General features: G+C 40.0%; 1 protein-coding gene across 1 annotated transcript; it reads left to right on the forward strand.

Moving 5' to 3' along the window:
- Positions 1 to 260: 260 nt before the first annotated feature.
- On the forward strand, positions 261 to 2,330 carry LOC149498220 (iridoid oxidase-like). Its single transcript, XM_089717389.1, has 2 exons — positions 261 to 1,287; positions 1,587 to 2,330. Exons 1-2 carry the CDS (start codon positions 361 to 363, stop codon positions 2,199 to 2,201), a joined length of 1,542 nt encoding a protein of 513 aa, XP_089573515.1. The 5' UTR covers positions 261 to 360; the 3' UTR covers positions 2,202 to 2,330.
- The last annotated feature ends 15,631 nt before the right edge of the window (positions 2,331 to 17,961 follow it).

The following is a 17,961-nucleotide window of genomic DNA, read 5'->3' on the forward strand; positions in this document are numbered from 1 at the left end:
TATTTTAAGAGTTGTCTTGCCTGAGCTAAGATGATATGTTTCTCTAAATTCTTGCCATAATGAATAATTTATGCATGCCAACAAATTATTTTCAAATTTGCTAATTGTCTCAAAATGATTTCTTTTATAAAATATAGAAGTGGGGCAACATCAATCAGATTATTTACTAACTACATAATTCACAATGACAAGACATCAACCAAACAAGAAAAGTAAAAAGAAAAAAAGAAAAAAGATAATTTCCTTTGGGGCCTCCACTTGATCGACTCCTTGAAAACATGTAACACGAATTTATGAGGGAATAAAAAAAGTTGTTTCTACAAATCAAGAAGTTAAAAAATAGCTGATAGCAGCTCAGAAATGGAGTGGCGCTACAGTAATTTGTTTACCTGGTTTAGTTTTCTATTTTTGGCAACTGTGTTTCTTCTGCTGAAACATAGGAAATCAAAATCCGGTGCCAAATTACGTCCACCGGGGCCTAAGCCTTGGCTGATCTTTGGTAATATTTTCAATCTTGGAACCACTCCGCATCAGAATTTGTACAAATATAGATTCAAGTACGGACCAATACTTTGGTTAAGACTTGGTTCCATTAACACCTTGGTAATACAGTCTGCCAAGGCAGCTGAAGAACTGTTCAAGAATCATGATTTTAGTTTTTGTGATCGGAAAGTTCCTGAATGCTACACAGCTCATAATTACAATCAGTCATCGGTTTCTCTGGGCCAGTATGGCTCCAGATGGCGATTTCATCGCCGGCTTGTCACAGTGGAGCTTATGACCAACAAGCGAATCAACGACACCACTTCCATTCGGCAAAAGTGTGTCAACAACATGCTACAATTTATTGAGGAGGATATTTCATCAGCACAAGCACGAGGAGAATCAATGGAGGTGGAGGTAGCTAGATATGTTTTTATCATGTCATTCAATCTGATAGGCAACCTTGTGCTTTCATGGGATCTTCTGAACTCTCAGTCCAAAGAGGGGCCAGAGTTCTTTGATGCTCTGAACAAGGTCGCACGGATGGGTGCGAAGCCAAATGTTGCAGACTTGTTTCCATTTTTTAAAGGGTCAGATCCCCAGAGGATTAAGAGTAACATGGAGAAAGAACTGGGACAAACATTGAAAATAGTGGAGGGGTTTGTCAGAAAGAGGATTGAAGAGCGGAAACTAGTGAAAGAAAGGGAGAACAAGGACTTCTTGGATGTACTACTGGAGTATGAAGGTGTTGGAAAAGAAGAACCTGATAAGATATCAATTCAAAATATATTCATAATGATACTCGTAAATTCTCTCTCTCTCTCTCTCTCTCTCTTAATTTTCAGAAATTTGCTTACATTACAATCTCACAATAAAAAACTAATTATAAGTGTATTAACTTAACCAAATCCAGATGCTACTAAATTGAACATTAAATTTCTAAGAACCATATGGACTATGGTTATGCAATAAGACTATAGGAGAACAACAGGCATTGAAGACACAATGTGGCACCGGTATTATACAATAATCTGTAATCTTCATCAACAGACAGTAAATATAAATATTCTCTCAAACTAATCTATTCAATCTGTTTCTTGCAGGAAATGTTCTTTGGTGGTACAGAAACTACTAGCAGCACAGTTGAATGGGCTATGGCAGAGCTTTTCCGCAGCCCAGAATCAATGAGAAGAGTTAAAGAAGAACTTAATCGAGTTGTTGGACCAAAGAGAAAGGTTGAGGAGAGTGACATACATGGATTGCCCTACTTGCAGGCAGTAATCAAAGAAACAATGAGGTTACATCCAATTTTTCCATTACTAATTCCAAGAAATACTTTATATGACACAAACTTCATGGGATACCTCATACCCAAAGATACACAAGTTTTTGTAAATGTGTGGGCTATAGCAAGAGATCCAGATGTTTGGGAAGATCCCTTGTCTTTTAAGCCAGAGAGATTTATAGACTCTAATATTGACTATAGAGGGCAAAACTTCGAGTTATTACCATTTGGTGCCGGACGAAGAATTTGTCCAGGCATCCCAATGGCTCACCGCGTTCTTCATCATGTTGTAGCGTCCTTGCTTCACTGTTTTGACTGGGAGGTTGGCAGCGGTTCTACTCCACGGACCATAGATATGAAGGAAGGAATGGGAATAACCGTTCGAAAGCTTATACCATTAAGAGCAACACCGAAGAAGATCAATAGAGAATGATTATTTTCACATATGAAAATTCTGAAAGTGGGATGTTCTTTTATATTATTAATAATTTCCTTGTTTTTAGAGGATTGGACTTGGTTGTGTAAAGATCTTTTTCTTGTTTTTAAAGAATCTTAATTTTCACGTTTTATTGCTAAAATTGAAACCATAAGTTTCAAGAATCATCTGCAAGACCACAAAAGCAGAAAAAGAAAAAGAATAATCGAGTTGTTGAAGACTTCGCTGCACAATTACCGAGACGGATTTGTAATAAATAACTACAAAGTTGTTAAAGAATGGCTAAAGTTAGCTATGGCATGGCTACGGATTAGAGATGGAAACTTTAACAACTGATTAGCTACACATTTTAGAAATAGATTGGATATATTATTGTTAGGAATGTCCACCAGTTCAGTTCGAACTGGAATTGAACCATACTGTAGATGAATTAAAATTGAACTAGAACTGACAGTTTAAAGTTTATGTAAATATTAAAATATAAATATAAACCGGTGATTCGGTCCAGTTCGAACCCGCTGTACAAACAAAATTGTAGCTCAAAATTTTTTATAAAAAAATTTATGTGACTTGATTTATTTATACTTGACTCAATTTGTGTATGAGTTATCTTGCACGTGATATGATTTTATAAAACATGGTGAAGAGAGTACAAATTAATTTGTACACAGGGGCAGTTAAATAGTTGAATTATACCAAAAACTTTGGTTTACAATTCATGAAAGGTGATGGTTTACAAGTAATTTTTTATTCATTTTTAAATATTTATTATTTATTTATTATGATTTAGTAAATTATCCAAAAATATAATTGTTATATAGGGAATAATTTTGGAAACTAATAAATGAAAAATATTTGTAAATATAATGAGTTGATGATTTTTTTTCCATAATCAATTATATTCTAACTATCCTCTTATTCTCAATTAAAATCCTCTCAATTTTTATCTTTCATTATTTTTTCTATTGATTTATTTTTCTTGATCTTGGAATTATTAATTTTTTATTTTTTCATTTTCCTACATCCAAATTCCTTTGTAATCTCAATTTTTCATTTTTAAATTCACTTGACCTGCTTTTTTTAATAATTTTATTAGTACTTAAAAATTATAATTTTCAACTTAATCCATTAATTTCACATTCCATTTTATTCCTTTTTTTTTTCATAATTCCACCTAAAAACTTCTATACAATTCACAAACCTTCAAGAGAAAGTGAATTGCTCAATGTGTGGAAGAAATTGATTCAAATAACCCATTAATTGATTTTTCACCACAATAATGATGAAGTTCAATATCAAGCTCTAGTTGGGAAATGTTATATTCGTCGTCATCATCCATCACAAGCAACATCTCCTAATGTTTCTGTGAACCCCTCCCCAAAACATCAATTGCATATGGATGCATGTGACTAAGGAAGAAGTGCACGTGATGTGTGAGTCGCCACCTTGTTTAATTATTTTTAGGGTAAACTAGGAAAAAACCCTAAGTTGACTCCAATTTTAATTAACCTAATTACTAGATTAATTAACCCCAAGTTAAAGCATGGTCTACGAACCCGAGATGGATCCCGAGACTAAGTCATGCTGATGAACTAACCATGAATGAATGCTTTGCAGGGTGATTAATGTGATTTAGACCAATGAAATGTGATTTTGACTTGCCGCTCGGGGTTAAATCCCAAACGTGCCTACGTACTTCCGTTTGAATGGAAGATCAAAGTCGACGTAGTTCGATAGGCCTTCTTTGAAGGGCTTTGAATGGGTATGCTTTATGCATGAGTGTGTATATGCTTTGTGCATTTTGTTTAGGCATTTTGCCTGAGAATTGATTGATTTGATTTGGCGTTTGTTGCCAAAATGTTGATTGGGCAATTTTATTGTCAAAAATTGACTGATTTAAGGCTTCTAGCCAAAAAGATTGATTTAGGCAATTTGATTGCCAAAATGATTGATTTTAGGCGATTGTCGCCTAAAATAATTGATTTTAAGGCTTTTAGCCAAAAAGAGTGATTTAGGCAATTTGATTGCCAAAATGATTGATTTTAGGCGATTGTCGCCAAAATGATTGATTTTAAAGCTTTTAGCCAAAAAGAGTGATTTAGGCAATTTGATTGCCAAAAAATGTTGATTGGGCGATTATCGCCAAAATGGATTGATTTAGGCAATTGTTGCCAAAAATTGATGTGATTTAGGCGATTGTCGCCAAAATTGATTATTTTAAGCCTTTAGCCAAAAAGATTGATTTAGGCAATTTGAATGCCAAAATGATTGATTTTAGGCGATTGTCGCCTAAAATGATTGATTTTAAGGCTTTTAGCCAAAATAAGTTGATTAATTTTAAGGCATTTTGCCAAAATATTGATTTAAGCGATTAGTCGCTGAAAGTAGTTAATCTAATTTATAGGCAATGTATTTGCCGAAAATCGATTAACCGAATTGTAATGTAGGCAATTTGTTGCCGGGAAAAATGTGTTTGAATTAAAGCTTTTTTAGTCACAATTATTGATTAATTGGACTTAAGCCAGATTTGTTCGAAATAAAGGCGATTACACCATAGCTATTAATTAACTAGGTGCTTTAAGCCAATATTGTCGAGTTTAGGCTTTAATACCACGATTATTTATTAACTGGGCATTTAGCCTAAATTTATTTAATTGAGGCAGTTTATTTGCCTAAAGATGTCATGAATGCATTTATGCAGTTATAGAATTATTAGGAGTAGAAGAGAAGAATGTATGACATGCTAAAATTAAATAGGCAGAGTTTTAGTTCATGTACCTGATTTAATCGACGGCCACTTCTTAACTCCAGGTTAAGCTCCTCGTTAAGGGAATATTAATTAATTTAATTTTAAATGACCAAATAGCAAAACAAGAAAACAATAAAGCTAAATAAAAATGCAGAAAAGCAGTAAAGAATCGCAAGGAGCGTAAGGGAGAAGGAGCGTCCGTCAACACAGACTGAGTGAGTAAAAACGGAGGCCCCGGGGCCAATTTTATAGGAAAAAAGGAGACCCGAGGGCGGTCCTGCCCGCCCTCTCGAGGGCGGGCGTGCCCGCCTCAGGGGGGCGGGCGTGCCTGCCCCTTGGTGGCGGGCGTGCTGCCCCTTGAGGGCGGGCATGCTCGCCCTCTAGACCGCCCTTGAGGGCGGGCTGGACCGCCCTTGAGGGTGGGCTGGCCCGCCCTGGGGGGGCGGGCATGCCTGCCCCATGGGGGCGGGCGTGCCCACCCCTGAGGGCGGGCACATCGACCCGTGTGCTTTTTTTCTCGTTCCGGAGGCTTTTTCGGGAGTTCCGGACCTCCAAAAAATATTCCGGGACCAGTTCCGCGATCCTCATAATTTTTTGGACATTTTAAGTACCATATTGGCATACTTTCGGTGAACTTTCAAAATGGCCTTTGGTCCGGTCAGACTGTTTGTAGTCCGGGAAAATTGGCTCTTCGAGCCTCAAAAATTGGGTATTCACAGGCGACTGCAGCCGCTGTCGCCAGCGGCTGCCGCCGCCTTTAAGGGCGGCCGCCACCTCCGGGGTCGGGAAAATTGGCTTTTTGAGCCTCAAAATTTGAGTATTCACAGTTGCCCCCCACTGGCTATCATAAAAAATGATTTATGAGAGCCAGTGGCTGTCTGAAGGAGCAAATTTTGAGGATGGGCAGAGGAGGAAAACCCCGCTGTGGGTTTTTTCTATGAAATGAAATGATCAAATGCATGGATTTATGTTTGTTACTTAAAGATGTTTTTGCCTCTTTGAGGACTTAAAAAGAAATTTTGCCTCTTAGAGGACTTGAAAAAGAGGTTTTCCCCTTAATGAGGGCTTGAAAAGAGATTTTGCCTCTTAGAGGACTTGGAAAGAGATTTTGCCTCTTAATGAGGGCTTGAAAAGAGATTTGTTTTTTTCTTTGAGAACCAAGGGTCCACCTAAAGTCGAAATGATCCAATGGCTTGGTTTTGGATGAAAAATGGTTGGTTATTGGTTAGGGTTTCACCCTAGGTTTTATGTAAAAAAAGTTAACCATTAACCGGGTTCTACCCTGGGTTTGTGTAAAAGAGATTGACGATGGTTGGGTTTCACCCTGGGTTGTGCATGTTGTTTTTTTTTTAACACTTGCCCCTGAATCCGACTTGGAGGATTTTGCCCCCTGCTTGAGAGAATTGATGCCCTTATTAGCTGAAATAGAATTTTTTCTTAATGAAAGACTAAAAATTCCGTGATTACTTCTGTGATGGGAGAATGGTGAAGGTTCTTATCACTTCTTACCCCCAGAATGGTGCTGACCATGGAATACTTCAAGACATTGGCGTTGTACTTGTCCAATCGATTGAGGAATCAAAGAGAACAAAGCCACTTATATGACTTGAGGAAACGAACAATGTGGATGACATCGCTCGTCTGAAAGGATCGAAGAAACGATGGTCCGAGTGGAGATGAGGTATTAAAGAATTACCTTTCAATGATTATGCTTGACATTTTTTTAGGGTTGTTTTGGAAACCCCGGGGATTGAATTGACATTTTCCTCTCTCTCTCTTTTTTCGAGGAATGACTCAAAGAGTGACGCTTTCAAAATGAACTTTTGAGAATGACTCAATTTTTGTGACTCGTAGTGGAATGACCACTGGTGATGGAGACTTGATTTTAGAGACTCGATTTAGAGACTCAAATTTTTCTTGTAGTGAATTTTGACTCGGAGGAACTTAGTGATTCCTGGACAAAATGATTTATATACTCCCAAGGAGACCTTTGAAAGCACTTTTTTCTTTTTGCTTTAACTTTTGCCTAGTAGCCGCCCTTACGGGTTTTCGACTCTAGCAGGCTCTTTGCCTTAACTTTTGCCTAGACCGCCCTTACGGGTTTTCGACTCTAGCAGGCTCTTTGCCCTAACTTTTGCCTAGACCGCCCTTTCGGGTTTTCAGCCTAACGGGCTCAATTCTTGCCTGAAGCCGCCCTTTTGGGTTTTCAACTCCAGCTTTTATTTTTCTTTTCTTCTCTTTTTTTATTATTTTTATTTTTTTATATTGGCAAAGAGAAAATGCTTTTTATGATGCAGACTTATGTTTGTGACCGCGCCTTTGTGGCTGCCTACGTATCTCCAAGAACTCTTCGGGGGATGGGGAGAATCAGGTCTTTCGTAGTTCCTTCCGGGATGCGAACTTCGTGCTCGGCTGGTGCGGAATTCATCTCTGACTTGATGTTAGCGCGGAATTCCTTTCCGTCTTGGTGCGAAATTTATTTCTGACTTGCTGTTGGGGCAAAATTCAATTTCGCCTTAATGCTAATTGTGGGATTCATTTTTGATTTAATTTCTTCAGGATTCCTTCCCGACTTGATATTAATACAGAATTCATTTCTGACTTGATTTCTTCGCGGGATTTCTTCCCGGCTTGATGTCTTTGCGGGATTCCTTCCCGGCTTGACGTCTTTGCAGGATTCCTTCCCGACTTGATGTTGATGCAGAATTCATTTCTGTTTTGATTTCTTCACCGGATTCCTTCCCGGCTTGATGTCTTTGCGGGATTCCTTCCCGGCTGGATGTTGATGTAGAATTCATTTCTGTTTTGATTTCTTCGCAAGATTCCTTCCCGGCTTGATGTCTTTGCGGGATTCCTTCCCGGCTGGATGTTGATGCAGAATTCATTGTTGCCTTGATTTCTTCGCAGGATTTCTTCCTGGCTTGATGTCTTTGCGGGATTCCTTCCCGGCTGGGTGTTGATGCATAATTCATTGCTGCCTTGATTTCTTTTCAGGATTTCTTCCCGGCTTGCTGTCTTTACGGGATTCATTCCCGACTAGATGTTGATGCAGAATTCATTGCTGCCTTGATTTCTTCGCAAGATTTCTTCCTGGCTTGCTGTCTTTACGGGATTCATTCCCGACTGGATGTCTTTGCGGGATTCCTTTCCGACTGGATGTTGATGCAGAATTCATTTCTGGCTTGATTTCTTCGCGGGATTCCTTCCCAACTTTGATGATGTTGAATCAACTTATTGACTCGAGCTCTAGGCGAATCTGACTTTGTTATTGTTGTGGTTTTACCACTGGTCGACTGAAATATGACTTGTATTCATCACAAAGAGTTTTGAATACCCACATTGTGGTGGTAACTTGAGTGGCTTGAGTGTTGAAGAAGCTTTTATGCTTTGAGTTTGTGGCTTCGCCATGTTTGAATTCTTGAGGTTAATTTGATTCCTTTTCTTAAACTTTATCTTCCTCTGAATTTGAAACTTATTTCCTCAATGGTTCTCCTCTCCATAAGGAATTTTGAGGAGACTCTTCCTTTTCCTTGTTTTGAGAAATGATCCTTGTTTATAAGGACACTTGTACTTGTGCTATGCTTGGCGCTTGATTTTCAAGGTGTTTGTTGTCATCCAATTTGTGGAAATGACTGCTTCTTTTAACTTGCTTTTTTTTTTTTTTAAATATGAACAGCCGCTTGATCTTTGTCCTTATGGCTGAAATGATTTGTCATCTACCTTTGATGGGCTTGAATTTAACGGAGAGCTTGCAGTTGACCCATTTTTGACAACTTGATTTCCTGTAGCTTTGTCCTTGATTTCTTTCTTTTGTGCAGAAGTTCCTTTTGACCCATTTTTTCTTTTGCTTGTTTAGAAGCGGCCTCTCTATAAAGAATTTCGAGGCAACTTGATTCTGAGATGACTTGAGTAGTGTATGGATAGCATTGCGACTTCGTGCAAACCCAACCCAATTCCAAACATAACTTCTTTATTCTGTCGCTTTTAAGCTCAAAATTCAGACACCTCTCTGTCGGAGCATTTCCATTCCTGGGTTTTCGGAGAAACCATTCTGGCCCTAACCCCTTCAATCGGCTTTGCCTCGGTACTGTTTGAAGTCTTGCGTACCCTTTGCTCGATCCTTTCCATGATTACCCTTCAAAACTTCCCCTTTGATGGTGCTTCTTAGGATGCCCCCAGCTTTGATTGATGTAGAGCAAATGAAAGGATGAATGCATTTTCCTTTGCCAATTTTTATTATCTTTTTTTTTTGTCATCATTTTTTTTATTTTTCAATTTTTTATTGTCTTTTTCGATTTTTTTTTTGTGCTTTCACAGGAAAAGATAGGGAGAGAGTACAAACATGATTGGAACGTAAACTGATCCCCTTTTATTGATAAGACAAAATTTGTATACAAAAGACACTTAGATTTACAAATTTGAATTGAATGGAAATGAAAATGAAAAGAAAAACGAGACCCTAAAAGATAGACTCTGGGTGGACTGTGATGGACTAGGATGGGATTGACTATAGTGACTTTGTTCTTCTCGATGCTTCAATCGATCAGACATGTTGTTGTTGGTTTTGAACAATGCCTTTGTTCTTTTGGAGGCTTGATCTCAACCTTCTCAGGCACAAACTTCATTTATTTCTAAGAAAAGTTCGAAAGGATCGAACGATTCTTGTTCAGCAATTTTTTTTTTGCATTAATCCCATGGTTAGGCAAGGGATTGGTTGATGTTCAGCTTGCTCTTGGGGATGACGGACCCATTGTCACCCAGGTCTTGTAGACGGTTTTTCAAAGTCCAGCATGATTCTGCTTCTTGTATGAGTCTTCTTTGAGTTGACCCAATTGGATTAAGTCTTCCACCTTAGTTGCAGTCGCAATGAGCGATTGGAACGTAGGCAAGTACTGTGTTTGAAGCTGTGACTGGTAGACAGGTAGTAAATTCTTGATTATTATGTCAACTTGTTCCTGTTCAGAGGGTCGGTTGATCATTTGAGCAGCTTTGGCTCTCCACCTCGAAAGGAACGAGGAGAAGGGCTCATTGTTCTTTTGTTTGGTGGTTTCTAGTTCCCTTCGAGTAACATCCACCTCCATATTATAGTGATATTGGGAATTAAATGCATTGCAGATGTCCTCCCAGGTCTTCATCTTAGACCGATCCAGGCTAACAAACCATCTTAATGCAACACCGGTCAAAGATTGCTGAAACAACTGAGCAAGGAGCTCGCTGTTCAGGCCAAACGGGTTGAGGGCACCCACATACATTTTCAGGTGCATTTTGGGACAAGTGGTTCCGTCAAACTTGTCCATGTTAGGCATCTTGAATTTTGTAGGTAATCTTGCTTCGGGGAACAAGGACAAGGAGTCCATGTCCACCACTTCCTTGTGTGTCTTGAGGGCAGTAATAGACCTTTCCAACAATTCCAGCTTCTCTCTCATTGTAACATCCTCTTGAGTTGAGTCGGGTTGAACCAAACTTGGTTGGGGTAGAATGGATGATAAGTGGACTTATTTGCATGGAAAGTTTAGGACTTGTTTGCCTCAAAACATATAGCTTGGGTATTAAGTTGTAGCCTTTGTATACTTGAGGTACCAATTAGAGAGTTTACACAGCCAAATCACTTCTTCTAGAGTCTACCCGTTCCTATCATTTTCACTTTCCCATTTTCACGTTTTTCATTTTCTTCTTACGTTTCCCTTCCATTTCCTTGCACTTTTCATGCAAGTTACGCATTAAGTCCACTACAAGTAAGTAGAATTCCTCGAAGTTATATGTTATTCACTCTTTCATTTAGTTATATTGGAGATGCGTTATGAGAATTCTTGTGTATAGGAGAAGAAAGTTCAAAGGTAGCAGAGAAGAGAAACTAAAAACAGAGCCCCAGCTTTGTGGCAAGAAAGGTTTGATATCTCTTGTTATTTCCCATGTTCTTTGCATGAAAAATTGTGTGGAGTGTTGCTCATGAGATCATATGTTGCTTATTGTTGAGTGAGAGGATTGAAAATGATGTGAAAACAGGGGATGGAATGAGTTTATGTTGAACCAGAGTTTGCTGGAAATTTTACCAGCAACTTCATCTTGCTTTTGACCCTATTAAATGATGGAATTAGGAATTGTCATAGAAGAGTTATTTGTTTCCCTATGTGTTAGCTTTACGTGGGCTTTTGAATCACTCAATTTGAAGTTGTATATTGAGAGTTATGGCCAAAAGAACACAGACTGCACAATCTGGAAATACGTCGCGCGCTCGCGCGGTCTGGAAAGCATCTCGCGCTCGCGACTTTCACATGCGCGGTCGCGACTTTGGCCAAAAACTCTCTGACTCTCAAATGGCACATCTCGCGCTCGCGACTTTCACATGCGCGGTCGCGACTTCGGCCAGAAGCTCTCTGACTCTCAGTTTGCGCATTTCGCGCTCGCGAACTCCACAAGCGCGCTCGCGACTTCATCTCGCGCTCGCGACTTGTGCTGCGCGGTCGCGACTTGAGCCAGAAACCTCTCTGACTCTCATTTGACATTCTCGTGCTCGTGACTTTCAAAAGCGCGCTCGCGACTTACCTCTTCAGTGTAACTCGCGCTCGCGACTCGGCATGTCGCGCTCGCGACTGATGCTTTGACATTCTTTTTGTCTTCATTTCCTATGCAATTAACTTCCTTTGCTCATCATGCATGCATCCAATCATTGTAAAACAAAAATACAACATAAGAACATGGATTAAAACAACATGTAAGCATTTATATGATGTGAACTCAAATCAATATGATGAACTATGAAGTTGTAAAACCATTTATGTGCTATTGTGTTACATTGTTGATATGCTAATATGAAGCTCCATTGAGGTTGGGTAGAAACCATGTAGATAAGGCTATGTCGCGACATAGAATAGCAGATCTGCGCCCCATACAGTTTGGAACTCCGGCTACAGGCCGTTGAGTGGATATGATTATACAGGCCATAGCAGCCAAGCATACAGTATTCATACAGTTTCATACAGTTTATCTTATCACTTCGGTTTCACTATAACCTTATGGAGCCATACAGATATTTTAACTTGCTATTGCATGAATCATACAGTAAAATAAACAGTAAGAAAGATCATCAAGGTAAAATGAAAGCCGCATGTTATGTGTGATTATATGTGCTTACATAATTCTTTCTGTATCTATGTGTGCTTACGTATGTCTTTCTATATTGAGATATCCACTGAGCTTTATTAGCTCAGCGAGTTACCTGTTTAACTCGCAGGTTTTGAGACTGGTCTATAGAGCGTCAACGTACAACTGCAGCTGTTCATCTGTAGAAGACTCAGTCTTCAGGTTAGCTCCCTATTTTGATGTGTAACTTTTATTTATTCTATTCATGGCATGTACAGGGCACACAGTTGGGCCCATTTCACTTTGAAAACTTGTATCATGTATATCAAGATTCAGTACACAGCATCTGTAAATATAATAAATGTAAACAGCATCTGTAAATATAATAATCAGCATTTAGTATGATACCATCATGTCAGAACATTTAAGTCAACCGGTTTGTAACATCTCGACTCGGTTCATTCGGGTTATCGGGTGGACCGGGAAGGGGTGTTACAAATTTTGGTATCAGAGCCCTTGGTTTAATTTCCTCGGGCTTGCATGCATAAGTCAGTAGAGTGTACATGCCATGACTACCCTGATGAACTAAGCAGTTGTTATTCTTTTAGGAGGATGTCTCAGGAAGGTGAGAGTGAGTCACACGCCTCCAGGCCAGTGGAGGGTGAGGCTCCAAGAGCCCCAGGTCAAGAGGTGCTGTTAAAGCAACTTGCAGATACTTTTCGACAGATTGCAGGGGTGATACCTCAAGCACCAATAGTAGTAGAAAGGGAAAGAAAGCCCCCTCTGGAGAAGCTTCGGAAATATGGGGCGAAAGAATTCAGTGCTGACAAGGATGACAGTCCAGAAAGAGCTGAGTATTGGTTAGATGGGACATCAAGAGTCCTGGAACGATTACAATGTACACCAGAGGACAAGTTGGTTTGTGCCACATCATTGCTCATAGATGAGGCATATACCTGGTGGATTACTGTTCAGCAGCGGGTATCAGCAGAACAGCGTACATGGCAAATTCTTCTTGGATGAATTCAAGAAGAAGTTCATTACAGAGGCTTACTTAGATGCGAGAAGGAAAGAATTCTTATACCTGAGGCAGAACAGACTGTCAGTTGCCGAATATGAGCGAGAGTTCATTAGACTCAGCAGGTATGGTAAGCAGATAGTGTCTACAGAAGCCGAAAGGTGTAAGAAGTTCCAAGAAGGCTTGAATGATGAGATTCAGATGGGAGTGGTAGCTTCCAGATTCAGAGAATTTTCAGCCTTGGTATAGGCAGCACAGGAGATAGAGCGAATTCAGGCTAATCAGCGTTCTAGACGCCAGCGGTCTCAGCAGAGAAGAGACCAGACTCAGGGTGCACCCAGTACACATCAGCCGGAGAGCAAGAGATTCAGAGGTGCTAGTAGTTCAGCTGGTTCTAGGCCTCCTTTTAGCCAAGGCATAGCCAGGGGTGCTAATGTGCCAGCAGCATCAGTTGTGGCTAGTTCTGCCGGTGGTAGTCGAGGTTCAGGCAGAGGAACTGGTAGGGGCACTGGCAGAGGTGCAGAGTCAGCCGGTTATACTTTGCCACCTTGTGAGCATTGTGGTCGACGACATGGTGGAGCTTGTTGGTTGGTGACCAGTAAATGTTGGATATGCGGAGCATCAGATCATCAGAAGAAGGATTGTCCTAAGAGGGCAACAGTCCCTACACAGTTCATAGCAGGCCGAGGTCGAGGCGAGACCTCCGGAGTGCAGAGACAACAGTCAGAGACAGTGGACAGGCCTGATACCAGGGGTCCAGCCAGGGTTTATGCCATGCGAGCCAGAGAAGATGAGGAAGCTCCAGATGTCATAGTTGGTGAGTTTTCTTTATGTGATCATGGAGTTTGTGCTTTAATTGATCCTGGCTCATCTCATTCATACATTAGTGTGCCTAAACCCTGGGTTAAAGGGTTAGCGGTTGCACATGTGGGTCAGGGTATGTTGGTTACTAATCCATTAGGAGATGTAGTAACAACTCACACAGTGATCAAAGACTGTCCAATTGTTATTCATGGAATGGAATTTCCAGGAGATCTTATGGAGTTGCCATTTAGAGAATTTGATGTTATTCTGGGTATGGATTGGCTATCTAGACATAATGCTCTAGTTGATTGTGCAAAGAAAAGGGTGACATTATATACACCAGCAGGGGAAGAGATTACAGTAGTTGGGAAGCGGCGAGATTTTTTGAGGAATGTGATATCAGCCATAACAGCAAAGAGATTAATTCAGAAGGGTTGTGAAGCATACTTGGTATGTGCATTACACGCAGAGAAAGAAAAGTCGAAAGTGGAAGACATACCAACAGTGTGTGATTATCCAGATGTATTTCCAGATGAGTTACCAGGGTTACCACCAAGGAGGGAAGTGGAGTTTACCATAGATGTCTATCCTGGAGCAGCACCAGTATCAATTGCACCTTACAGAATGGCACCAGCAGAGTTAAAAGAGTTAAAGATTCAGCTACAGGAGTTATTGGATAAAGGCTTTATCAGACCTAGTGTATCACCTTGGGGAGCACCAGTATTATTTGTAAAGAAGAAAGATGGATCATTCAGACTGTGCATTGACTACAGACAGCTGAACAAACTGACAATCAAGAATAAGTATCCATTGCCTCGAATCGATGATTTGTTTGATCAGCTAAAAGGTGCAGGTATGTTTTCTAAGATCGACCTTAGGTCGGGATATCATCAGTTGCATATAAAAGAAGAAGATATCGCTAAGACTGCATTCAGGACCTGATATGGTCACTTTGAATTTTTAGTAATGCCATTCGGTCTCACAAATGCACCAGCGGGTTTCATGGATCTCATGAACCGCGTGTTTCATTCATACCTGGATCAGTTCGTGGTGGTGTTTATAGATGACATTTTGGTCTATTCCAGAGACAGGGCAGAACATGATAAGCATTTGCGGATTGTACTTCAGACATTGAGAGATAAACAGCTGTATGCTAAGCTTAGTAAGTGTGAGTTTTGGCTAGAAGAAGTTTCTTTCTTAGGCCATGTGGTGTCATCAGAGGGTATCAGAGTGGATCCTAAGAAGATTGAAGCTATTATTGATTGGAGACTACCCAGAAATGTCACAGAAGTTCAAAGTTTTCTGGGTTTAGCCGGTTATTACAGAAGGTTTGTAAAGGGATTCTCCATCATTGCATCACCCTTAACAAGACTGCTGAAGAAAGAGGCTAGATTTCACTGGGATGATAGATGTCAGCAGAGTTTTGACACTTTGAAGACCAAGTTGACTGAAGCACCAGTGTTGACTCAGCCAGTGTCAGGTAAAGACTTTGAGATTTATAGTGATGCTTCTCATATTGGGTTAGGATGTGTACTCATGCAAGGTGGGAAAGTGGTGGCTTATGTCTCCAGACAATTGAAGCCACATGAGTTGAATTATCCAACCCATGATCTAGAACTAGCAGTCATTGTTCTAGCATTCAAAGTATGGCGGCATTATCTGTATGGTGAAAAGTGTTACATTTATACAGATCATCAGAGTTTAAAGTACTTACCAACACAGAAAGACTTGAATTCAAGACAACGGAAGTGGATGCAGATTCTGGCTAATTATGATTATGTCATTAATTATCATCCGGGCAAGGCTAATGTGGTAGCTGATGCCCTTAGCCGGAAATCATTGTTTGCTTTGAAAGCCATGAGAATTAGCATGGAGTTGCAACAGCAGGGAGTTATTCTAGCACAGATGCAAGTACAACCATCATGGGTTCAAGAAGTTGCAGAAGCACAGAGGAAAGATGCACAAACAGCAGTATGGGTGAAACAAGTACAGGAAGATCATGGTGGGAAATTCAGATTGGATAACAGTGGAGTATTGTTCTTTGAGGACAGAGTTGTTGTACCACAGATAGGGGAAATCCTGCATGAAGCTCATAACAGTCCATATACAATGCATCCAGGTAGTACCAAGATGTATCAAGATTTGAAGCAAGGCTATTGGTGGCCGGGCATGAAGAAAGATATCGGAAATGTTGTAACAAGATGTTTAACATGTCAACAAGTAAAAGCAGAACATCAACTGCCATCTGGGTTGCTTCATCCAATAACAGTGCCAACATGGAATGGGATCAAATCACGATGGATTTTGTTACCGGATTACCTCAGACACAGCGGAAGCATGATACAGTATGGGTAATTGTAGACAGATTAACCAAGTCTGCTCACTTTCTACCAGTCAGGACGGACTATTCTCTAGATAAGTTAGTAGAAATTTATGTTCAAGAAATAGTTCGACTACATGGAGTTCCATTATCCATTATCTCTGATCGTGATCCAAGGTTTACATCGAAGTTCTGGGGTAAACTTCAAGAAGCATTAGGAACGAAACTGCATTTCAGCACTGCATTTCATCCGCAGACAGATGGGCAATCAGAGAGAGTGATTCAAATCCTAGAAGACATGTTGAGAGCATGTGTTATTGAATTTGAAGGCAGTTGGGACAGATATGTATCTCTCATGGAGTTTGCCTACAACAACAGCTATCAAGCGAGCATCAAGATGGCACCTTATGAAGCATTGTATGGTAGAAGATGCAGGACACCTGTATGTTGGACAGAACTTAGTGAGAAAAAGATTTTGGGTCCAGATTTGGTTAGAGAAACAGAAGAGAAAGTGGAAATCATCAGAAAACGGCTAAAAGAAGCAAGTGATCGACAGAAGTCCTATGCTGATTTAAAAAGAAAGGACATTGAGTATTCGGTTGGGGATAAGGTATTTCTAAAAGTTTCACCATGGAAAAAGATCTTAAGGTTTGGACAAAAGGGCAAGCTAAGTCCTAGGTTCATTGGTCCATACGAGATGGTTGAACGCGTAGGACCATTAGCCTATCGCCTAACATTACCTCCAACCTTAGATCGAATCCATAATGTGTTTCATGTATCAATGTTAAGGAGGTACAGATCAGACCCCTCACATGTGTTATCAGTAGACGAGATTGAAATTCAGCCGGATCTCACGTATGAAGAAGAACCAGTTCAGATCCTAGCCAAAGAAACTAAAGAATTGCGGAACAAGAAAATAGCATTGGTGAAGGTTCTTTGGAGGAATCATAAGACAGAAGAAGCAACTTGGGAATCTGAAGAAACCATGCGACAACAATATCCGCATTTGTTTACAACAGGTAAACTTCGGGATGAAGTTTTTTTTTAGGAGGGGAGAACTGTAACATCCTCTTGAGTTGAGTCGGGTTGAACCAAACCTGGTTGGGGTAGAATGGATGATAAGTGGACTTATTTGCATGGAAAGTTTAGGACTTGTTTGCCTCAAAACATATAGCTTGGGTATTAAGTTGTAGCCTTTGTATACTTGAGGTACCAATTAGAGAGTTTACACAGCCAAATCACTTCTTCTAGAGTCTACCCGTTCCTATCATTTTCACTTTCCCATTTTCACGTTTTTCATTTTCTTCTTACGTTTCCCTTCCATTTCCTTGCACTTTTCATGCAAGTTACGCATTAAGTCCACTCCAAGTAAGTAGAATTCCTCGAAGTTATATGTTATTCACTCTTTCATTTAGTTATATTGGAGATGCGTTATGAGAATTCTTGTGTATAGGAAAAGAAAGTTCAAAGGTAGCAGAGAAGAGAAACTAAAAACAGAGCCCCAGCTTTGTGGCAAGAAAGGTTTGATATCTCTTGTTATTTCCCATGTTCTTTGCATGAAAAATTGTGTGGAGTGTTGCTCATGAGATCATATGTTGCTTATTGTTGAGTGAGAGGATTGAAAATGATGTGAAAACAGGGGATGGAATGAGTTTATGTTGAACCAGAGTTTGCTGGAAATTTTACCAGCAACTTCATCTTGCTTTTGACCCTATTAAATGATGGAATTAGGAATTGTCATAGAAGAGTTATTTGTTTCCCTATGTGTTAGCTTTACGTGGGC

The sequence above is a fragment of the Jatropha curcas genome, chromosome 2 (assembly GCF_041381405.1).
Source record: "Jatropha curcas cultivar XTBG-Jc1 chromosome 2, XTBG_Jcur_1.0, whole genome shotgun sequence".
Lineage (NCBI taxonomy): Eukaryota > Viridiplantae > Streptophyta > Magnoliopsida > Malpighiales > Euphorbiaceae > Jatropha > Jatropha curcas.